The 24670-nt window shown below is 45.9% G+C and overlaps 1 protein-coding gene across 2 annotated transcripts in view; it reads right to left on the bottom strand.

Annotated features, from left to right (window-relative positions):
• Positions 1-14107: 14107 nt before the first annotated feature.
• Positions 14108-24670, bottom strand: part of LOC147732560 (CD63 antigen-like) — a 75348-nt gene continuing 64785 nt past the window's right edge. The window contains exon 7 of one of the 2 annotated variants that reach the window (XM_086958826.1): positions 14108-14352. In XM_086958826.1, coding sequence (XP_086814952.1) covers positions 14287-14352 — 66 coding nt within the window. In that variant the 3' untranslated portion in view covers positions 14108-14286. The remainder of the gene's footprint in view (positions 14353-24670) is intronic. The other variant, XM_086958827.1, reaches the window with a different exon arrangement.

Below are 24670 nucleotides of genomic sequence, written 5' to 3'. Positions count from 1 at the left end.
CCCATCACATATGGGTGTATGAACTGTACATGCTTGACTATTTGCAGCTCCAATGCTAAATTACAATTCCTAGGTAGAGCCAAGATATGGACATTGCATAAAACACCTAGGCATACTAATCCTATTGCATCGTTCTTAAATAGCTGTATTAAGATCAGAAAGAGCTAGAAAGCTCAATAAATAATGAAAGTCTGATACGGTCTGTCAGGTTCCTCTACTGTATCAATTCTTCCATCTTTTAGTCTTCAACTCGGTCTTTGCCAGGCCGCTCCAACTCTAGGTTCTTTTTGAATTCCTATTGATTTTGAATCCCTGTCCTGCTGATGTTTATCATTTCAGATTTGTAAGCGCAATACTGCTACAATACATAGTGGTATTCCAAATTTCAGCAAAAAAAAACTTCAGCTACTCATGGTTTCCAATATAGTGTAATACCAATCTGCTTCTGTAATGTGACCTGTTAAAAATCTGATTTATTTAGCCACTACAAACTTCAATGACATTCTATTCACCACCACTGCATTTGCCACTAAAATGATAAACTCCACAATACTGGGCATCTGTACCAAAAGCCTCAAGAGCACACACATCAAGCACATCATGAAGAAGCTAAACCTTTTTTCTAAAAGACTAGGCCAATTATTACCAAATAACCAGCAGGCAATTCCTCTGCAAATTATGCAGCCTTTACGGATGCCTAGTTTCCTCAAGGAAAATCTACTCTTTGATCATCAAACTGGATTCTGTCCTGACAGAGTAACTGACTGCGCCATGCCCTCCTTCTAGGTCGAACTGAAGAACACAGTTGATAGCAAAAATAGTTCTATAATTTGTTTTAAGATTTGTGTTTTTCCAACATGACTATGAAAAACTTATGAAAGTGTACAATGGATCATAGCAAATGGATATCAATACAAGTGTTGCATTGGATAAAAGCAAATTGCTATGAATACCACCTTAAAACTAGTAATACGATTAAGTAAGCTGTTATGCAGATTTGTAGAGTGCACTATCCCCTGGGAGGGTATGCTTGTGCTGAGCAAGTACAAGTCCAGGCACACATAGGGCCCAGTGGAAATACTTGAAAAGATACGGCTTCATGTTCTAGTGAGGAGGCTCTTATGCGTAGCGGTAGGTCATTCCACGCTTTAGAAGTGTGGTTTGGTCAGACACCAGACTGACTGGTGTTGACCCGTTGGCTATCATTGAGGTATCAAGTGAGGGGTCTGTTGATGTTTTTTCTAAGACCTTGGCCGGGAATCGTAGCAAGTTGACTGGCCTGTAGTTGGCAAGTGTTGAAGAGTCTGCCAAAGGTTTCTTCAGTGATGGGAGGACAGTTGCATGTTTCCAAGCATCTGGGAAAGTCATGAAAGAGATAGAGGCATTCAGAATGGGTGGGAGCATGGCACTGATGGATTACAGTCCTCTGGAGTAGACGTGGCAGTGGCCCAACGGGGGCCCTGAGTGGATGGACTGAATAATGTGGCAGATTCTTCTAGTGTGATGACAGGCCATGTGGTTAGCATTGGTTCTTGGATAAGATCAGGAAGCATTTGATGAGATCTGTGAGATCCAGTTGTGGGCTAATGTTGCTATAAATGACATTCATTTTGTAGTTGAAGAATTGAGAGGGATTGTTGTAGAGGTGCTGCGAGGGAGTGATCGAGTTGTAAGTGGCCGATGGGGAGGTGAAATCTTTCACAATGGCAAATGTATCTTTGCTTCCGTTTGTGCGGTCATCGATGCAGTCCTCCAGAGCAGTGTGTTTGGTGGTTCGGGTCATTTGGTGGTAGCATCTCAGGGCAGATTTGAACATGCTTCTGTCTGCATTGTCCTGGTTTATTCTCCATTGTGCTCTAGTTGTTTACAGTTGCGTTTCATCAGTCTTAGTTCCTCAATGTACCAACTGGTGTCTGGGCTGTGGGTCTTCTTGTGCCTGAGGGGTGCCAGGGAGTTGAGGCAGGAGATAATCAATGTATTGAAATTGATGGCTTTGGGGAGGCTGTTGCTATGGCAGAGTTGGTGGGTATTGAGAGAGGTGTTAGAGTCGTCATCAGTGATGCTGTTCCAGTTTCGACCAGCTGGGCTGGTGGTGCATAGAATTTGGGACAGGATGCGGAACTTGAGGGCATGGTCTGTCCAGGGAAGTGGTGTGGGCTCTTCGACTGACTCATCCTCGACCCCTGCTTGGATTGACCAGGTCCACAAATTCATAGCGTGAAATGTGTTGGAAGGAATGGAGAAGTTGACTTAGAGTATTCTTAGATTTTTGTTTTGTAGAAGGGTCACTGCTGGTGCTTTGTCTTTGTTTTAAGACTACGAGTCCAACGTTTCTGCTTTGGCCATGTACTGATATGCCAGTTTGTTTGTGAAATCTTGAGTAACAGGATGAGCTCCTTCTAGACAATTTGGTTTAAGAAATTCATTTAGTACATTATAGAGTTCTTTGTTTGCACATTCAGCATTTTGAATTCTGTCTGAATAGTATCTTTTCTTAGCTTTTTTGATAGCAGACTTCTATAGTCTTAATTGTCTGTAGGCAAAGTTTGTCTTGATTGGTGTTTGTTTTGCGCCAGGCATGTTGCAGCTTTCTAACAAGTTGTTTTATGTCTTTTATCTCCATTTCTCCAAGGTGCTGTTTTTCTTTCATTCTGTTGTGTGATTTTTAGTGGTATCAGGATATCAAAAGCTTCCTGTAGCCAAGTGGATGCATGTAAGGTGGTTTTAGGTGTGTCACTTAGTGTTTTATGTTGGAAAGCAAGCAAATGGTGGTCTGACCATGTGACTGGAGTTATAGTTTAGTATTAGAAATGTGACATCTAGGATGAGTCCAGCATTATGTATGGACAATCTGATGCAGGTTCAGTGCATCTAGGCCAGCAATTGTTTTTGTTTGGGGCATATTCGGTTTGTCAAACCAAATGTTGCGGTTACCAGGACACATAGGTTAAAGTGTAGTGTTATCAGGTTTAAAACAGTGTCTAGAAGCAGGTCTGGGAATGTCGCATTGCTAGGTGGAGGTCTGTAGAGGAGCAGGCAGTTCAGGAGGAAGATGGTGCAGGATTGAACCTGGTAAAAAGAGCCTCACAATTTTTTATGGAGACGTCATCAATTTTTGTGATATGTATTGTTTGCCTGACCACAACTGCTAGGCCACCTCATTTTTTGCCTATACGATTTCGGGTGATTGATAGGCCAGAAGAACAGCTTCAGGCAGGACTCGAGAGATATCATCTCCTAACTATGATTCAGTTATGAATAGTCTTGGACTTGGCCCTTTTTGCAGGGTCATTCCTGAACTTTTTGCCTTCCTCCTGGTATTATTTCTGACCTGGTGTTGGTGGTTTTAGGACTCTGGGCACTTTATCACTGCTGTCCAGTGTAAAGTGCATGTGCCCTCTATGGTAAACGTGGTAAGATTGGTCTACAGCGGTTTGGCATATTTAATTTACTTATCAGTCCCTTGTAAAGTGGTATATCATATACCCAGGGCCTGAGGTAGGCCCTAGCTAGCCCTGTGAGCTGGGTGTGATGTAAGAAAAGGTAGGACATGTGCCATAACCATGTGGCATTTCCTGGGAATGACAGCCAGCCATTTTGGTTTCTCACTACTATGAGGCTGCCCTCTCATAGGAATGCATTGGGGATTCCCGGATATGTGCTTTAGTGGTAATTCCGGACATGAGGAGTAGAGTGGTTACGTTTGGCATGCTTGGAATAGTGGTAGCAAATGCTGCATAATGGTGTTAGCAGATTTATTATCACTATTTTAGAAATGCCACTTTTAGAAGTGGGCATTTCTGTGTGCTATGTGTCTTTGTGCCTGCCGGTTGTGTATTGCATGTCGGCTCTGCAGGGGCTGGGGAGGTGCAGTGGCTCCAGAGGGGCTGGGTGAGTCAGCACTAGGCTGAATGGGCCTGATCTGCATTTGGAGTAGTGGGAGGGGTAGCCCCTGAATAGGTCTGTGCCTGCCTTGTACAATGCTGGTTTCGCCCCCCTGTGTTATGTCTGGGACCAGGACCTACACGGTTAATGGGGACTGTTGTGCACTTGTTAAGTGCCCCCCAGAACTGGTTTTAACTGTGACCCAAACCCTGTGCCAGGGCAGAACAAAAGACATGTGCAATATAAATATTGGGGCTGTGACCCCATGTCTACCGAACTTTGTGCTGACTTGGAGCGGGAGGACTGCTGGGCGTCAGGAAGAACCGCCACAAAGGAATCCCCACTCTGCTGGAGCTGGCTTGACTGGGCCCAGCTCTACGCTATAAGATGCCCTGCTGTGACGGGTGAATTTACTTGCACACGCTGCTCCTGCCTGAAGCACAAGGAGGACTGGGCTGTCATCCTTCCTGTTATTTTTTTAAAGGAAGTGTGTGGAGCACCCAAGGGTGCTCCTTCATCCGTTCTATAACCTAAGGGGGAAGGAGCGTATGAAGCGCTTTTGTTTTTATTACCGGGCCACCCTTGCCTGTAGCTATTGAGAGACGGGAGAGGGAAGCTGAGCCAAGAGAAGTGCTCCCCCTCTCCCTGGCTGCCTATCACTGTTTTTCTTCGGTGGACGCAGCCGGGGCTCTGCTGAGTGGCATGGTCTGCTACACCGTGTATGCGAGAAGGATAGGGTTCTGGTGTCGAGAACAGCCGCATCACAAAGTAGAAGACAGGTGGAGGATACCTGGACATGGGCAGGGCTCCCAGAAGGAAGGGGAGAGCCCTGCAGGCTGCATAAACTGGGTGCAGGGAGGAACCTGTCACAACTACCAGGAAGTCCGGCAGCTACTGCCTGATTAAGGGTGGAACTGCCTTCCGCAGACGTCGAGGCCGGAGACTTCGCTCTGGGTTCTGCTCCAGTCTGGCAGGAAGCAGCAGCTGACGGAGCATCATTAAGATGCGTGGTGGCTCCACCGGAACCGTCCACAGGGGCCCCAGGAGAACACCCCAGAGTGAGCAGGTGAGTGCCTAGGGCAGGGGTCTCCAAACCGGTCCTGGAGGGCCGGATCCATGCCAGATTTTTTGGATATCCCCATTGAGATACATGTAGTTATTTAAAAAATCTGGCATGGATCCGGCCCTCCAGGACCGGTTTGGAGACCCCTGGCCTAGGGGGACAGAGTGTCCCTCGTCCCGGGCCTCACTGTGGTTCTCTGGCACGAGGGGACATGGGAGAGTTTCCTGTGGGTGCTGAGGTGGCAGTCTCTTTCCGCACATTCCCAGCATTATTACAGCTGCGCCGCATGATTGCAGGCAGCTACAGATTTAGGACAGCACCGGGGTCATTCTCCAGGGAAGGAGACAAGGGTGAGTTGCAACCCCTCATACCCCTTTTTGTTGGCATTGCGGGGCGAGCCCAGGACAGGGCCCCTGCTGGGGAACATTGGCTTGGGGGGGGACAGGACCCCTGTGGTGAGCTACTATAGGTGCCTGTAGCGGATGAGGGATAGACCTAAGGTGGGCCTGATGTACTGCACTACTGCTACTTATGTTATGCTGAGTGTAAAGCCAAGTACTGTCCTGATGTTCATGCCTCCTGAGATGTGCATTGTGGCAGGCATTAGTGTGGTGCCCCAATGATTAAGATGTTTGCCTAATGTGTTTATGCTGAGTGTACTATTGCCAGTAATTACTGCTTGCTTTGCTAACTGTGCATTCTAATGGTTATAACAGTGGCCAGATTGGCCCGGTGATGTATATAATCCCCTGTAATGTCATACCTAGCGCCAGGTGGCACAGTGTATATATGATTTGCATTCTAATGTGTTTTAGGAGTAAAACAAAGGCTGTTTTTAAATAACCGTGTGTGGAGTTTCTTTTGTAGTGTGCCTAGCTTGTCGCGTCAGTGTGAGTGTGTTGCGCAAACGCTTTACACATTGCCTCTGGGATAAGCCTCACTGCTCATGCCAATCTACCAAGGGGGTGAGCAGGGGTTATTTTCAGCGTGTAACTTCCTTGCCCTGACTAGACTTGTGGTTTCTGCCTGGCTTAGACGCCTGCCCTAGCCAACCAGAAATCCTATTTGTAACATTGGTGGTCAGCGGTGAGGATAGGACTTGTTTGCGCAGTACCACAGTGACTCATGGTTGCACTACATACTCTGCATTTAGATAATCACATGGTTTGGGGATTGCTTCAGAATTTTTATTTCTCCTCAAAGTGTCATTTTTTAATTGTGTTTTCCTACTCTTCTAAATTTTGGTGACACCCCTAAAGTGTAACGTAAGGATGTTGGGTAGGAATACTGTGAAGGACCTAAAAAGATTCTGTCTTGGGTGTCACGTGAGTAGGTCTGCCAGGAAGGTGGAACTGCAGAAGGCCATGTTGGACATCCCAAAAACTGCATGAGGGAGGAGTCTGGGAAGGAGGACCCTGAGGTCAAAGAGGTCTGAGAAGGAGGGTCCCCGACCAGCACCCCCAGAAGGCAGTGGCTCTGGAGTGTTTGAGCAGGAGGTATAAAATGACAGGGCAGTGACACCAGTAGATAGTGAGGACCCCATAGAGAGTGAGTCCCTTGCTGGGTTAAGTGCCCCATCCCTTTCCCTCTCCCCAGAGAAGTGGGTGGTTAGGAGGGACGAAAGGGAGCATCAGCTGGTATTGGAAAGGCTCAGGTTGGAGCTAGTGCAGCTGGGTGTGGAGGAGAAAAAGCTAGAGACTGAAAGGGTCTTGGTGAGTCCAGTGTAGGATGTTCCACTCCCAGCTCATGGTACCTAGTTCCCAGTAAGAGGGTGTCACACATGAAGGGTACAGGTTGAGGTTCAGGGGCAGTATGAAATGGTCTCACCAGTCTTTAAGGAAAGAGGGGGAGTTGGTGGATGAATGTTGTGATGCACTGGAAGTTTGGGTGATGGGTAGTACAGCAAACAATTTTGAAGTGCTGTTTAATCGGATTGTCAGAGAGCACATGTTTTGTTGTTGTTTTCCAGGGTTACGCCAACACCTGTTGGAGTGTGAGTTCTCTGATCCCAAGGAGCTTGCATGGGAGGCAGACCTCTGGGTGAGGGCCAGAGGGTCTGAGGAGGCATTGGGGAGTGACCCTAAGAGCATTAGCTCAGGTATTTACCAGCCCAGGGTGGTGGGCAAGGTTCTTAGTAGCCCAGATAGGTCTCAGTGTAGTGGGAGGGGTTTAGGGTCTCACATCCTGTCTCCACGGAGAAGGAGTGAGAATGGGATGTGTCCCAAGGTGCCCGAAACCCAGTCTGAGGGCCTGGAGGGTTCCTTCGGGGAACACCAGGTGGGGAGCCTTGGCTATACTGGTAGGACATCCATTGAGGGAGGATCTCCTAGTGTCAGGAGAACTTGGAGTATCTGTAAGCGGAGCTCCATCAGTTGTGGTGTCTGGCGGTGCCACTCCTGAGTGGAGGGTACGGAAGTCCAGATGAAGGGGTAAGAGGGGGATGCAGTCCCCAGTGGGAGAACCAGTGGGTCAGGGGTCAGCCATAAGGGCCGAGCCTCCTAGGAGTGACCATGGTGACACCACCTCTGTTTTGGGGGGTCTTCGCGCACTGTTAGATGGACAGGGGTCGGGGGATCAGCACAAGGTAGACTGTCATGCAACACATGAGTTATGCGTTACCCATGGGGGGCATTAGTGTACCAAGGGGGTGCTCAGCCGCAGGGTGTAGTACCTCGGTTGGGAGGCCAGGTTAAGGTTCTGCCTGACCTGGAGGGGAAGACACCTGTAACCAGTGTCCCTACCATTTGCCTTCTAGGGGTACCACTCCAGGTGGGAGGGTGTAGAACTCTGAAAGGGGGTGCAGATGGGAGTCCTGGCCGCTGACCCCGGTTCAACCCGAGGGTTTAAATCCTAGGTTGGTAGACCAGTTGCAGGGCAGAAGTCCTGAACTGGTGGGAGAATTGTGTGGGAGAGCTTATTCCAACGCCCTCACAGTTTTCTGTTCGGAGGGTGTCTCTCCCAGGAGGAGTGCGGAACCCCAGAAAGGAGGGGTAGGGGGGAGGAGAGCTTGTGATCTAGTGTGTTTTATGAGCAATACAAAGGCTATTTTTTTATATAGTTAAACACAAGAGAGATGCCACAGGTCTTTGTCTTATTCAAATCTCATGCTGAACCCTCGCAGTATTCTGCATGCATAGATAGAACCAAAAGGTTACTATAGTTGAAAAGAAGCACAGGAGATAGATAGTTGTAGATATAGTTCAAAAAGTCAGACCCCATTGGAAAAGTACCCATCAGCCCACTCAATAGTGGAACTTCGTCATCTGGGATTTCGTATTTAGAATGTGGTGTCCAAGACAGCCCTTCCTCAAAGCAATCCTGAGGCTAGCTGTGGACCCAAAGGTTGAACCTTCAACCATAAAGGATGACTGAGTTTGAGGCTGATAGTGCTCAGTTGCAGTGCTCAAGAAAGTTGTGAAGAAATGTATATAGCAGATAGGAGAAAAGGTGATCCAAGTGATTAAAAATACCTAACTTGATGTCGATAAGAAAACTTTATTGGGTTTGCCCATCAAGTTGGTATTGTTAAAAGCAGAGTGATAATAGCGAGAAAAAGCATTTTTTCTCGCTATTATCACTCTGCTTTTAACAATACCAACTTGATGGGCAAACCCAATAAAGTTTTCTTATCGACATCAAGTTAGGTATTTTTAATCACTTGGATCACCTTTTCTCCTATCTGCTATATACATTTCTTCACAACTTTCTTGAGCACTGCAACTGAGCACTATCAGCCTCAAACTCAGTCATCCTTTATGGTTGAAGGTTCAACCTTTGGGTCCACAGCTAGCCTCAGGATTGCTTTGAGGAAGGGCTGTCTTGGACACCACATTCTAAATACGAAATCCCAGATGACGAAGTTCCACTATTGAGTGGGCTGATGGGTACTTTTCCAATGGGTTCTGACTTTTTGAACTATATCTACAACTATCTATCTCCTGTGCTTCTTTTCAACTATAGTAACCTTTTGGTTCTATCTATGCATGCAGAATACTGCGAGGGTTCAGCATGAGATTTGAATAAGACAAAGACCTGTGGCATCTCTCTTGTGTTTAACTGTATAGTTGGGGGACAAGATACCATTTGGTCTATAAATAACTCTTCCCCTTGGGCCCCCCCCTCATCCTTCTTTGTTTTTGTATGATATTTTTTTATATAACCTTGTGCTGAATTTTTGTGGTGTGCCTAGTGTGTAACTGCTGTGGGAGTGTGTTGCATAAACACTTTACACATTGCCTCTGGGATAAGCCGGACTGCTCGTGCCAAGCTACCAAGAGGGTGAGCAGGGGATATCTTCAGCGTGCAACTCCCTTGCCCTGATAAGAGTGGTGTTTTCTGCCTGGTTAAAGGCGGCGACCCTAGCCAACCAGAAATCCCATTTCTAACAATTAGTATGTTTGGTTTTGCAATCAGTGAGAAGGTAGTAGATGCGAGGTTTGTTTTTAGAGAGTGAACAAGCATTTATTAGTAGACAGTTTAGAGAATGTGCTTTGGCAATAGTGTGACTTTGTTTTGTAGAAGAGTGAGCAGTATTTAGTTGGCTTGCAGCAGGTGTCTTGAGTGCTGGTATTAGCTGTATGAGGATAGCAATAGTGTAGCTGTTACAACACAATACAAATAAAGCTGTCTGATAAAGTACCTACAGGAAGTATGCTTAGGGCACTTGTTGATGATTTGCGAGCCCAGGGTAGCAAGGCAGTTCAAAGTGTACCCAATGCCAAGTTAGAGGGAGCAGATGCTACTGGTGACCACTTCATTGATGCCCAGCACAAGGGGTGGCAAGCATTTCACGAAGTACATGGAATCTGCCAGCCAAATAATTCTGCATGGTACGTGGGTTTGGCAGATTTACAAAACTTTGTTATTCTGTGCAGAATTATAAAGGCTTTTTACCCACCTTTTCCAGCACAAAGTAAGTGAATCACCAGAATTTAGCGCGCCGCAAATTAGAAGCGGCTAGTTAATTTGCAGCTGTCGAAAATACCACAACATTGTTTTGCTTACTTATTCACCAAAAAACATGTCCAAGTTATCCAAGTTTACCTTGTATTAAGGTTTCAAGTGCATATGGCAATTTTAACGAGGGGCCTACTTTGGAACCAGATTTTAGTATGTGTAAGGGCACAAATCCTAAAAAAGAATTTTTTCCCCAAAATGCGAGGGACTAACCAAGTTAGACAGTATGCAAGTGACATGACAGTGCTTGACATCAGAGTGACATCACAGGAAGCGGCATCTGATCTTAAGACCTAACACATGTTTAGCAGGTCTATCATAAGTACATTTGAGCGCCTTATGAATATGCTTGAAAATACTCATTTAGGCAGAAGGCAAACACTTTTGTAAGCTACACATTAAAACAATGTTGCCTTTTGTCAGCGTGTAGATTTTTACCTAAGGATTGAACAACCTAATTCCGCCACTAGCCTACTCAACCAGGCATAATATTCCATATGCAGCACATTCCCACATAGATATGATTCCTTTAGTTGCCCACGCTCTTCAGAGGTGAGACTGCTCTGCTATGCCATGCATGCTTACTCAGCCCTACCCACCACTTGATTTGTCTGTGTTGGGCACCTGCACTCATTTTAGGAGAATGGGGTTCGTTTTTCACCAACAGACCATGAAATAAAACAAGCTAGAAATACAAGGAGAAAGTGATAGGAAAACTGTGGAGTAGTGAAAGAAAAAAATCATGGCAACATTGGCATTCAGCAATAGGACCTTATGAAAAGGTTTGAGACTTTGAATTTATGTTTTTACAAAATTAAACACTGCCCTCAAAATACCACCTCCACATTTAGCAGCAGACATCTCTCATGTTCTCATTGTTGCTGTAACCGGATCTAAACTACTCTCACATTCACGGGTGCAACCTGACAGTTCACCCTGAAATCAGTACAACCACAACACAAAAAATTGGCTATAAATTTCACAGTAAGAGGTATCCGCTCCATATCAAAATAAGTGCAAGCCATTCAGTTTTCAAGGAGAAGGAAATGGTGGAAAAGTTAACTCAGAAGAAAAAGGCACCAGCAAATCCAATCCCAAACTAGCACTTTCAAGAAAAAAATTGGCCTTCAGACGAAAATATTGCTGGTTTGCATAGAAAACCTTTCCAAGAGGGGAGATGTAGGAACAGTGAGATACACCACAAACCATGAGCAGTAAATCAAAATATACACTAGAGTATCCTTGCTCATAATAACTTTACATTACCTAGATATGTTAGACTGCCAACATTGTGCACTGGTAATGGCCTACTTGTTTACAATACCTGTGAGCTCACCTATTCGCTGTAACCTCATCCTGAAGCAGCCAGCCCTAAGCACACATGATCTTTCATTTCATACATAGCAAACTCTGAATTACATCAATCTCCCAGACCAAAGAGCATCTTAACAAAGCTACTCTGTTGTAATACAGTCCATTTCAAAATTTGCCACATTGCTGCAGTAGGTAGATGTGAGAAGGGGCTAGAACAGGACCACCCACACCTTGGCCGTGTAACAACTTGCCACAATTTAAGGCTGCCATATCCAGCACTCTTGAATTACCAGAGCAAATCGTCTTCCTTTCAACGAAAACAGCTCTTCTACATTTAGAAATTGAAACTGGTAAATAAAGCATATAATTTCAATGTTTGGAAATCAATTATTGTTTTGATGTGAGTGAATTTGATACTTCTGCACAAAATTTAAATCTTTGAGTCATGGAGGAGCAAGCACGATTATGTAAGTCAGTCCTTATTTTAAGTGAAAAATGCACATTTGCGGCATCTGCCTGCCACCCACGCTCCAACCTCACATGCAAAGAATTAAAGACAAAGCATTAATCTTTAATGTAAAACAGAAGAAATAGGAAAAATAAAGAGACGTCCATCGAATGACTGAAATGAACAATGTGAAAGCAGAAAATCTGGGATCAATGCCTGGTTCCCAGATTGACCAAATTGTGTGATCCTAAGCAAATCTCTTTTGTGTTAAATTTAATAGGCTGTAATTTTGCACCATGTATATTCAGAATCTAGGCCACATATAAGATGCACTTGACACTTGAATTTCTTTGTGACTTGCCTGCCAGCCACACTCTAACCTCACGAGCCAAGAATTTAAGACAAAATATGAACCTTTGATGTGAAGGAGGAAAAAAAAAAAAAGAGATGTTCCATTTAGTGACTGAATTGCACAAAGAGAATGCAAAGAAACTGTGTACTGCCCATGAAATCCGTATGCCAGGTGGGGGCCATGGTGATTGTGGGCCGTCACCCTAGTGCATTTCTCGGTCTAGAAGAGGGATGTCACCCTGTGCAATGCTTTGACCTGAAGGGCTCATTTCCCTGTGTGGGTTGTTTCAAACCCTGTATGCCAGGGGGGGCCGTGGTGAAGTGAGATAGCTGTCGCTCTGCAGCAGCATGCAGCTGTGAAGGAGAAACAAGCCATTACCTGTGGAGGAAGAGCAACGATTCAACTACTCCGCAATTCAGGAGCACCCAACCGTGCCTGGTTTCAGTGAGGTTTACCGCAGAGGTGGTGTGGACGCCTGCCATTTCTATAGTAGCATCCAGACTTCTGCTCACTGATGGGCAACAGGCGTGTGCCCGGGAGGGTGCTCTGGTCCTCCACTCCAACAAGAGTGGGTAAGACTGAAAATTGGACCTTCAGGCCTAGGGGCCACTTTTTCTGACTGACATGCTACAGTGCAGATACAATTTGACTTTCTTAAAACCATCATGAACTTCTAACAAAACTAACATCCAAGCACCATCCATGTAACGCCCATCATACATAATGTACCGCAAGTTAGGGCAATGACCTGCCTTGCGTTAGGTTATTTTACAAAGCCACACAAACACGATTTGTGTGGCACTATAAATCCCAAAATAGATTTTGCATCAGGGTTCTGCCAGAAAAGTGACACAACCCATATGCAAAATCTGGGCTTCACCTTGTACATTTATTTTTTAGAAACTCTGCTGCAAAGAAATGGACAAGGAGAAATGGGACAGTAAATATATACTTCTTTTGGGTTGTCTCAATTTTAACATACCTTCTGTGGGTAAAGGCACCTGCTGCAGAGATCTTTGTATTTCCAGTAAATGTGAGGGATTAATAATAGTAGGATAACTCTGGTGGTCAACACATTTGCAAGAAAGATCTGTGTCTGTCTAGTTCGAGATTGGACTCAAAATAGAAAGGAGGGTTCATGTGTCTCCTACAAAGCACATTGTGTAACATTCAGATGACAGATTTTTGTTTTATTTAGATAGGTAAGAGGGTTACTGCTTTTAACAGATATCCTTTTGTTACTTGCAGTAACACTGTAATCCTTTTAATATAGCACAGTGAGCTATAAAGGATGATATGTAAACCATACATCTTGTAACCCTCCCTGTCCTATGCAACATATCCCGTACAATGATTTACAAACTTGTCTGATTTGTCATATATAATGTATACATGCGATGTAAAGAGCTCTGACACTACATTAGGATGAGTAATGCTACAAAAGAAATAAAACATTGTTGCATTAACATTTTTTCACTAAATACTGGGACGGACCATCGCATCTGATATTTTTACATTCTTACAGTGCATTAACATCTCTTATATGCAAGGCATGAACAAAGTCAAAAGGATGCCTCTCAAGTATGTGTGATATGCTAACAAGCGGTGTGGCTTTGTTTCCCCCCACTGCATTTACATCTAGCAGTGAGGCTCAGATAACTCCCAGACAGGATACTCGAACAAAAGGAGGCCTTTTGGGCCCTTCTATTTGGCCTTTGCTTTGGGCCGAGCTGGAAATTAAAATAACCAAGTCGTCTCCACTGTTGCTGTCGCTGCCGAATGAAGACAGGGCAGGGGCTGCTGAATATGCCCCGGTGTTTGAAAATGACACCCGACGAGTTCAGCACATTTTACAGTTGGGTCAAACTTATTAGCAGGATGGACGCCGTCCACCCACATGTACCCTCGACTTGTGTCTTGCTCGGCGTCGGCTCAACATCCTGTAATTCTGGGCAAATCACTTAATCTCCCTGTGCCTACAAAAACCATGAATGTGTCCTTGTGTAATGTTACTGGTGCTCATGTAAAGCGCTCCAGGACCATTCGGGTTGAGCTCACGCTATATAAAAAGTGGACAAAAATAATAAATAACTAGGAGATTTGGTCTTATTTTATTGCGCTTTTATTTTTCACTAGTCCGCAACTTAACATTAGCTTTCCATAGATGTTAAGTATTACAGTGGTACTGAATAGGTAAATATATGTTTGCTGTAGGCAGCACAACGCTGGATCCCATCGGAGGAATTTATAAATTGAGGTCTTTGAAGGTCACATTGCTTCATAATTTCCTTTCAGTAACTTCACTAGACAACAGCTGCCAATGATTCCAACACTCTGAAGGAAAAAGAACAAATACAGGTCACCTTAAAGGTAAAACAATTTTGAGCACATCAATTTCCTATGCTTGGAAATGGGACAGATGTTTAGAGCATTTACTGACAATGCTTGAACACAAATACCCGTTTACGTTTAATATTTATTTCGGCATACACGCCATAAGAGTTTTAAAATCTTCATTGAGCAGACAGATAATGCAAGAACACGATAACACTCAGGGTACAGTAGCAGGATGTCAACTGGTATCGTATTTAAAAAATCTACAGAAAGAAATAAAAACAGGCCCTGATAAGTAATGCTAAAAAAGAAAGGAGAATATAAAACAGTCTACTGGAGATAAAATGCGAAAATGTACAATCTTCAATCATATGGTAAAATTAGTGCATTCTAAACGTTGGCACTTTTCTCCCAATACCACACGTGTCCTAGAAATTTGGCAACAGTGCAAGCAAACAGAGGTCTCCCGTCTGATCTTAAAATTTGGAATTAGCTTCAGGTTTACGTGTTCCCAGCTGTTGGCAAATTGGTTTTAGCCAGTTCGCTCTTGGGAGCAAATAAACTGTGCAAGCAAACACTACATGAGCTCAGATTCGATAGCAGTGTTGCGTCCACAGCTTAATCGCATTGCCAATGGATTACAATGCCAACTACTTGTGAATGAATTTAAAGGAAGTGTACCAATGTAATAGACATTTATAGAGCTCGCAGCTACCTCAGAGGAGGTGTCCCGACGCTAGACTTGATGTGTAGTTTCCGGTCATATGGTACCTGGATAATATCGATGTAATTCTCCAGGGAACTATCCAGTTGGAAGTCCATAAACTCATTTGTAAGCCTCACACCTTGGTGCATTGCTGAGCTCAGCTTGTGCTACCAAATCCCAAAACCGTATTTTCATGAGGTCTTTTGAGGGGGAGGTTGCTGCGTCAGTGCGGTCCCTAATTTCCTGCAGCCCAATATCAGACAATGGTCTCTTCACATTGCTTATCCGGCCTATTTGATTGGACTTATCCAGGTGACTGACATTCATTAGAGCGTTGGCATAAGGGGGCAATTCGGAGTGGACTGGATTCTGGCACAAACACCCCATCACCAGGGTGCAAGCTTTCTAGTTGTGAGGTCACCACTTCTAAACACAATACCAGGCCCCTATTGCATTGCATACATCGATATGTAAAATTACAGCTGGGTAACAAATAATGGAGATATCTTAAGAGAGGGGCTCGGAGTATCAAGCTGCAAAGCTAAAGGATTTTCTTATCAAGTCATTAAAAATCCTGGGGTGAAAAACATCTGCTTTATTCACAGTTAACCATCTATACATTATTTGCCTCTATGCCACAGTCTGTAATACAGCATGGGTACATAGACAAAATGTTACCCCATTTGCATGCGGCCAGGTCCCATGCAAATGAGGGAATGACTCAGTGATGGTGCCGGTGCAAAATGTATGCTAGGGCACATTGTATTACATAAGGGGCAGCACACCAAAGTGCCCTGGGGTGGAAGAAGCAGGTGCAAACTCCTGTTCTCCTGGGGCAAGATCTGTAATGCAGCTCCAGGCCTATTCAGATTGCTCATTTCTCTGTCACATGACAGAAGTGTTTCTTCCAGCGGGGCCGACACCGGGACTGACGCTCCTCCCCCCTCTTCACCGGGGGCTACATTTGCATCTCGCGCCTCCTGCTTCGCGGGAGACGCATCGCCTGTGCGACCAGGCGCAGCATTGGGGACGAAAGGAAGGACTCTGAGGCCCAGGATACAGTGGGGCCAACACCGGAACTGACGCTCCTCCCCCCTCATCACCGGGGGCTACATTTGCACCTCGCGCCTCCCGCTTCGCGGGAGACGCATCGCCTGTGCAACCAGGCGCAGCATTGGGGGCGAAAGGAAGGACTCTAAGGCCCAGGATACAGCGGGCCGACACCGGGACTGACGCTCCTCTCCCCTCATCACCGGGGGCTACATTTGCATCTCAGCATTGGGGTCGAAAGGAAGGACTCGGAGGCCCAGGATACAGCGGGCCGACACCGGGACTGACGCTCCTCCCACCTCATCGTCACAAGGCCTTAAACACCCACGGTCTCCCGCAACGAGGGACGCGCGCGGGCAGCCGCCTGGCTAAGCCCGGGCAAAGGGCGGGCTGTCTGTGGCCATCGGAGGACAAAGGAGGCCGGGCTGGGCCAGACCTCTGACATTCCCAAATGGGTAAGCGCAAGAAAGTAACTAATGCAGAGGAGGGAGGGAAGAAGGCCAAGGTGCCTAGACATTCGGAGTCCATCATTTCCCATTTATCATCTGCAGTGGGGGCCCTCACTAAGGAAATTGCTAATGCGGAGCAGGAGCTTGGCTTGGCCCCCTCGCCCTCTACAAATAGCACACATTACTGAGACTGACCAAGCGCCCTGTATACCTTTAGAGCCGGAGGTGGTTGTCAAACTCTAATAACATTGCTGCACCCACTGTTGGTCCCTCGCCTGGTAAACCTTGATGCCCCCCACTGAAACAGCGTACTGGGGTTACTGGCCAAGAACTAAAGAAGAACACAAAAATGAGGAAAAAATTTGAGGCTATACCGAACACTGTCACTGTGACTAATGATAACCTTGGTGAGCAGCTAGAAGCCTTGTTTAACGCCCGTATTGAGCCTTTGCTAGTGGATATAGCGAAAGACATTGGGGAAACTTTAAATACCTGTCTTGCTGGCCTATTAATGAAATGTGCTTTAATTGACACATGTCAATAAACCTATTGTAGCCCAGGAACTCCCTAGGTCGGGTATTGATCCCCTATGTAATAGAGATAAGGATGACGTCAGACCCTCAGTACCCATGCCCCTCATAGATGGGGTGGCTTTTGATAATGGCAGGCCCCGGGACTCTCATACAGGGACCACAACTATAAACACCATTCACCCAAGGCTAGGTCCCCCCAGATAGCCTCTTAGAGCCCCCAAGCCCAGTTATCATTACGCAGGCCAGGGGATGTCAAATGATCCTGGATCTGCCCCCGGATGCTGCTCCCTTGGTTGCTACATTTACTGCAGTTGATCCTCTCCAAGAGGGAGAGTCAGAATCAGTTACTGATTTGATGAACACGGTCAGAGTATGGTGTGCTGAGACCTGCAGCGGAGGGATGAACATTTCTAACAAGATTATTATGGCGAGAAGGGTGGTTTGTATTGGGAAGAGCCCAAAGAGAACAGAGGGGGACTGCATTGTAGTTAATTTTAATAGTCCAGATCTGGCAGATACTGTTTTGGGATGGTTTTGAAATTTCACAAACAGGGCAAATGAGACGGGTCCCTTTAGGATTTTTCTACCCACCCTCATATATACCCTATGGAGCACGTCGTCCAGCCATGAAAAAGGCATGGAGAACAGACTTTGGAGGCGTAAGGCCATCTGGAAAACGTTGCCCACAGCCTCCGATGGGCGGGTCAAGGTGTTTCGGCGGCCTCCCACCCCCAGACGACTTATACATCTTTAGAGGGTAGTGGGCCGGTATTGAGCAATCGTTTTGCTCCCTTTTCAGACAAGGAAGAAAATGATTGACAGACACCCCCGACTCGGTCTGTCGCGCTTAGTGCCCCTAACCCTGATGTGACAGCGGGTTGCAAAATCATCAGCCGGAATGTGGCCAGGATTAGAGCGAAGAGAGCAGACACAGCTTGGGTGGACTTTATAGCTAGTCACAATATAATAGCTATACAGGAATCTTGGGACCCTTCCGCCAGCTTCTGGCTGGATGGTTTTATTAGCTTTGTCGCTCCGGCCATCCCAAGCACTGCAGGCAGAGCAAAGGGTGGTCTTATCTCCCTTTTCTCCTTAAAACTTATGAGGACATTAAACGTGGTAGAGGTTGGTTCGCCAAATCTTTTAATAGTAGAATGGGTAGTCTCTTCTACCCGTAAAATCATCCTAATTAACTTTTATAATTCCTGGGAGAGGGACGATGGCACTCAACACATTGCCTCTCTGGAAAACTTTTTATTTAACTTCAGTCAAAATCATAACACTAATTTCGAGCTCATTTTAATGGACGATTTTAACATTCATCCCTGTAGTGACTTATGTTACGCAGGAGGGCCCAATTGGCTCAGTGGTTTCCCATTTTGAGCACACAAGGCCAGGAGAGGCTCTCGAAGAGTTTCTGGCCAATTTTAATGTATTTGAATCAAGCCATACTGAGGGGGAGGCAAGAGCAGTTACCTATAAGGATACTGACCCCGGCACGTGATAGATTATATTTTTATGACGCCTGGGATCATACATAGGGCTGTGATCTACAAAGTAATCGTTTCGATATACAACGACCACAACCCGGTGCTGCTTGAGTTGTGCTGGGGCGACCCCATGGGCATTAACAGCTCTTCTCAGGTGGGGCCCGCTATACTCCCCAAGAATCAAAGGAGAAGGCTTAAGTGAGCAAAAGTAGTACCCAAAACTTTTTTTGAGGAATTGCTGCCTAAAAGTGAGGGTAATATGGCGATTTGCCAGTACTCCAGCGCTACTAATCAAGAAATTATGGGGGCCTTCGAGACTATATGCGCACATATCTCGAATGACTTGACCACCAAACCACGTCATGGGGGCAACAATCAACTTAGATGCTTTGACTCTAATTGCTCGAGGGCCCATAGGGCCCTCGCACAAGTACTTAACACCCCAAGAGATAAGGCACTTGTTGCTGATCTGAAGAGGGCGTACAAACAATCACCAGATGGAAAAATGACATAAAAAAGGCAGCATGGGAAAAACTATTCTCAATTGATATATTGCGAGATAGTGGTCAGTTCTAGGCAACGATAAACCAGCCTTTTTTCTCTGAATCAGAAAATACAATTATGGACTGTGTCATTCCAGACGACAAATGGCTTCTTCATTTTAAGGAAGTTTATGGTGACTCGGATTCCGGCTCCCCAAGTGTTCCATTGTTGGTGCCAGAGTCCGCGCCCCTACTTTTTAATCATGACGAAGTAGAGAGAGCAATTTTAGAGACCTCAAAAAATAAGCCCCCGGGGCCGGATGGAGTCCCTGCAGATCTTTATAGACATTCACCCAAACGTTGGGCTAAGGTTTTAACAAATGTCTTTTATGCTGCTAATGGTAACATTTTCCCTGCCTCATGGGCCACCTCAATCATCGTACCGATTTTTAAAAAGGGGCAGCGTGATGATCCCGGTTGTTACAGACCCATCTCCCTGCTAGACTCTGCGGTTAGAATTTTAGGCAGTCTCTTATTGTTTAAACTAAGGGATAATATAGAGAGCCTTGGGGTCTTGTCAAACCTACAATATGGGTTCAGAGAAAAGAGGTACCCTGGACCAGTGTTCAAACCTGCATCTCTTAATTTCCAAGTATACTGTTGCGAAGGAGGGGTCATTATTTCTGGCCTTTATCAACCTCTCCTCGGCCTTCGACCTGGTGAATAGGGCCAAGTTGTGGCCAATTCTTTTGGAGATTGGCATTGACCCTTCACTTGTAAGCTTCATGGCGTCCCTTCACCAGGAGTTATTTGCAACGGTCAGGGTCACTAAAGAGGGCAGGTGTACAAGCTACTTTAAATCAGAGAGGGGAGTGAGACAGGGCTGTATTCTGGCCCCTCTCCTTTTTACTATTTATATTAATGGATTGGGAAATCACTTGTATGCACCAGGGGTGGACGTACCGCGTGTAGGAGATGCAATAATACCGGCTCTCCTATACGCGGACGATGCAGTCTTATTGGCTCGTACTGGGGTGGGCCTACAGAGACGGTTGGACCTATTCGGGGTCTTTATGGATCGGTTGGATCTGAAGATTAATGCAAAAAAATCCCAATCAATGGTGGTTGGTCATCACAGAAAAAAGTATAAATCTAAAATCTTTGTGTAAGGGTGAGATGGTCTCCAGGGTTCCCGTATTTTCCTATTTAGGGGTTCTCTTTGATGAGAAGGGTACGTGGGGCCCTCAAATTAAGGCCAAGAGCATATTGGTGGCAAGATCTAAGTCGGCTCTTATGGGCTTTTCAAAACGGTTGGGGGCCAGGCCCATGGAGGCCCTTTTAAAATTATACAACACAAAATGCATCCCAATTGCCACATATGGCTCTTCTTTATGGGGCTACGTATCTCATGAAAAGGTTCAAATAGTGGAAAACAGGTTTCTGAGATTCCCAGTCTACCCCTACTTTTTTGATCCACTCAGAGGTAGGCTTGGAATAGGTTACAGATAAGTTGAAAATAGCCCCATTAATATTCTGGGTAAAAACATGGCTCAACCAAGAAATAACTGATGTTATTTTGAGCGATGTTGTGGCATTGGATCATGCTAAAGGGTACCCTGGCTAGAATATCCGAGAAAAACATTCAAACAGTTAGGACGGCCGGAGCTTTATTTACCCCATCTTGCATTAGGAAGGAGGATGTTAATTGGATCAAGTTACACTTTGCAGAAAGGACTAGAGTGGCTCGTGAGGAGCAGGAATTATTGAAACCGACAGTTAGATCGCATTATATGCTTTCAATTTCTCCCTCACTCGAGCCATATCTAAAAATAGTGACCAAACCCTTTCATAGAGTCCTATTGACGAAATTTAGATTCAACCTGATACATTATTTCCTGGGTACTTATCAATCATGGGGCAAACCAGAAGGTTGCCCGCCCTGCAATTGCGACAATTTTTCGCAACAAGATACAATGCACTTCATTATGTTCTGCGGGTTTTATTCAGGAATAAGGAAAACATATCTGCTACCAATCCTGAGAGAGGCTGGCATTATTCAAGTCAGACCTGCTCTCACTCATCTTCAGATGTTGAGTAGCACCCGCAACATTTTTTTGTAGCCAGTTTTCTAGTTGCGGCATTTAGAATTAAAATGAAAAATGTGCCATTAAATGTATTAACCTGATCGATTTTTAATAACCACTCTGATTTTAACTTGATTAACTGTAGCTTATTTGTTCTAAAGGGGCTTGCACCGAGTTTGTAAATATATGAATAGCTCAATTTTTTGTATGTAAATTAATGTCTTTTATGATTTTAATTAATCGAATAAAATGTATTTGACTGACTGACTGAGGGAATTACTCATTGTGATGGTGCCGGTGCAAAATGTATGCTATGGCACATTGTATTACATAAGGGGCATCACACCAAAGTGCCCTGGGGTGGAAGAAGCCGGTGCAAACTCCTGTTTTCCTGGGGCAAGATCTGTAATGCAGCTCCAGGCCTATTCAGATTTCTCATTTCTCTGTCCCATGACAGAAGTGTTTCTTCTAGCCTTTTTACCTTTACTACATTACACCTCAGACCTTTTATTTAAAACTAATTCACATGCAGCTTGGGAAGCAGTTCCATTCCCTGATCTGTATATTTCCCTTTGTCTCTTTGCATCCTCAAAATCCACACACCACTAGCAAAGCTTGCTAGTGGTGTGGGAGTTTGAAACGTGCAAAAAAAGGAACAATAGTCTAAAAGCCCCTTTAAAAGAATACTCTCCTCAGCACTGAATTACACAGAGAGAGGAGCTCATCTACTTACCTTCTTTCGCTTCAGGCATTTAGCTGTCAAAGATGCTTGGGTTCTGCAGCTGGTGGAGTGGGGTTGGTATTGTGGAATACTAATGTTACCTAGTGTTAGAACCGGCTGTCTCTAGTTGGCAGAGGTATACACTTCTGACAAATAGGGACACTCCTTCTCTAGTCAGGGCAAGGGGATCACACCCTTCGATAACCCCTGCTCACCCCCTTGGTAGCTTGGCAGAGCAGAACAGGCTTATCTCAGAGGCTGTGTGTTAAGCAATTACGACCACATACAGTAATACAGTGAATACACTACAAATGGACACGACACCGTAGTATTATAAAAATAAGTATTTTTATATAAGGCTTAGCACAAGACCAAAATAACGGCAAAACTGTACACAATCGGAATAAATACGTTTAGGAAGGAAAAAGGATAGTTCAAAGGTAGTTCTTCTTTAGCACAAGAGTCTTTTATATCAAGCAAATCTTCTTGGAAACACAGTTCTTTAGCAACAGGGTAACTCACACGGGAGCTACACAACGCTGGGCAGAGATAATCCACAGGTTCGGCGTCGACCGCGAGGAGCGCTGCGTCGGGCCTGGAGTCACACGGACCCCCAACAACACAGTACCTTAGGAAAATGAAGCACACGATGATCAGCGGCGTCGAGCAATCCGGCGTCGCGTCTTCGGTGTCGATCAGGCCTCAGCAGGCGTTGTCGCTGATGCAGTTGCACAGAGTGAGCAGCGCTCACGGCGTCGAGGGGCACACGGTTGATGCGATCAGCAGCGGGGCAGACCCGAGGTCCTCTGGAGTTAGAGCCGTACTCCTACTCACTGGCGTTGCTGCTGGCGTCGGTCGGGCCCAGCGTCCGATCGTCGTGGTTGCTGGCTCTTTCAGAGGTGCTGGATTCACACTTCCAGCGGATAGCACTTTTTAGCAGGTGAAGTCCTTTAGCCCTGTGACTTCGGCAGGAGACTGGCACTCTTCCAGTCCTTGGAGATTTTCTTAGCAAGCGTGAGAGTACACACAAAGTTCCTCTCTCCTGGTTCCTTGGCAAAAATAAAGAAGCACTGCAGGATTCCCCCAACAACAGCACACTGGCAGAAGGGGTAAGCAGTCCTTTAGATCAGCAGGCTTCTTGTCCTTGGTTACAGGGTTCCTTGTCAGAAGTGATCTAAATTCTTGGTTCAGGGGTCCTTCTCTTATACCCCTTTTCGTCTTTGATCCCTTTGTCCATGCCGGGGGTTTCCCAACACCCTGGGTCTGTGGTGGGTGGAGCTAGGCAGTAGCACCTGGCCTATTCATTGAGCCGGGCCGGGTGCTCAGACGCCCCGCAGGAGGTGGAGCCAGCATTGACACTGGCAGGAGCAGAGCTATCGCCCTCCTGGCAGGAGGTGGGGCCAGGATCGTCCATGGCAGGTACAGAGCCATCAGTCGCTCGGCAGGAGGTGGAGCCAGCATTGTATCAGGCAAGGCAGGCTATCAACAACTACTCTCCCCCTACTCTCAACGTAATGTCCCACTCATCCCACACTGACTCATCCAGACCTCTTGGAGCCACCCAGCTCCTGTCACATACACGCAAGACCAGCAGAGACCAGATATGGTTAGACAAGAAAATAGACACTTTCTAAAAGTGCTATTTTCGAACCCAGAGTCCAAAAACCATCCACACCAACGGATGCGTAATTAAACCCTGAGTTCAGGGATACCAAACTCGACATTGCACCATGCTCCCCGAGCCAGCTAGGATTATCGCGTTAACAATCCCGGCGGCCCATTCTATCCAACGGGGAGCAGGCTACCTCGCAATAGTGAAGCCCTAAGATGGCGGCGCTTCACTATAAGGACATGCCAACTTGGTCAGGCTTGTCCTACCTTACACTTACAATGCACCCTGCCCACGGGCCTACCATAGGGGTGACTAACATGAAGTTAAGGGAAGGTTGGAGGGGCTGGCAGGTAGGTATACCTGCGCAGCCGACGTGACAGTGCAAGACTGCACGTGGGTCTCGCAATGACCGACCCGTAGACATTCTTTTACAAGGCCGCTCCTGTGGGTGGCACAACACGTGCTGCAAGCCCACGAGCGGCATTTGAATTTACAAGCCCCGGCACTCCTGGTGCACTAGACTAGGGACTGACAGTAAACCAAAACAAGCCAAACATGGATACAATAGATACATCATTTTAACATAGGGAGCACTTGCGCTATGGCACTGATCAGCAGTGACACGGCGCCCAAAGCATATACCAGCAAAACATCGTAACACAGTGGAGGCAAACAGAAAAAATGGAGGAGAGACTCAAGCCAATGATGTCAGGTCTAACACCTAGTAACTGGAGAATGTTGTGGCAAGAAGGTTTCTGGCTAGGCAGCTGCTGTGGTGACCTAGTTGGTGGTGGTTGAAAAATAAACTTGTTCCCTTACTTGGTACCGTCTTCTCTTCATTGGCAATTATTTGCCATCAGCACCTGGTCCGCTCCATTTCCTGGTAACGCACCGCTTCTCTCTGGTTGTGTGCTGGATGTTTGCGTTAGGCAGCAGTCCCGACTGAATTTCCCTGCTGCGAATGTTGCTCCGCCATGTTGCTGATGTTCAGGAGGATTTTAGAGTTTCAAGAGCCGGCCCAAGAGCAAGGAGTTGGCCATAATTCCCTTATAAACCGACATTTTTGTGCATACATAACGCCCTTAGCGACCATTTTGGAATGGACTTAATCCTCAACTGCACATAGAAAACTGTGTGCTATGCCTCTGGCCATTTTAAGGAGGTTGGCATTAAGTTTGTCACCAACCTAAT

The sequence above is a fragment of the Lissotriton vulgaris genome, chromosome 2_1 (genome assembly GCF_964263255.1).
Source record: "Lissotriton vulgaris chromosome 2_1, aLisVul1.2, whole genome shotgun sequence".
NCBI lineage: Eukaryota > Metazoa > Chordata > Amphibia > Caudata > Salamandridae > Lissotriton > Lissotriton vulgaris.
The sequence above is the reverse complement of the archived record's forward strand: the minus strand, read 5'-3'. Positions and strand labels throughout refer to the sequence as shown.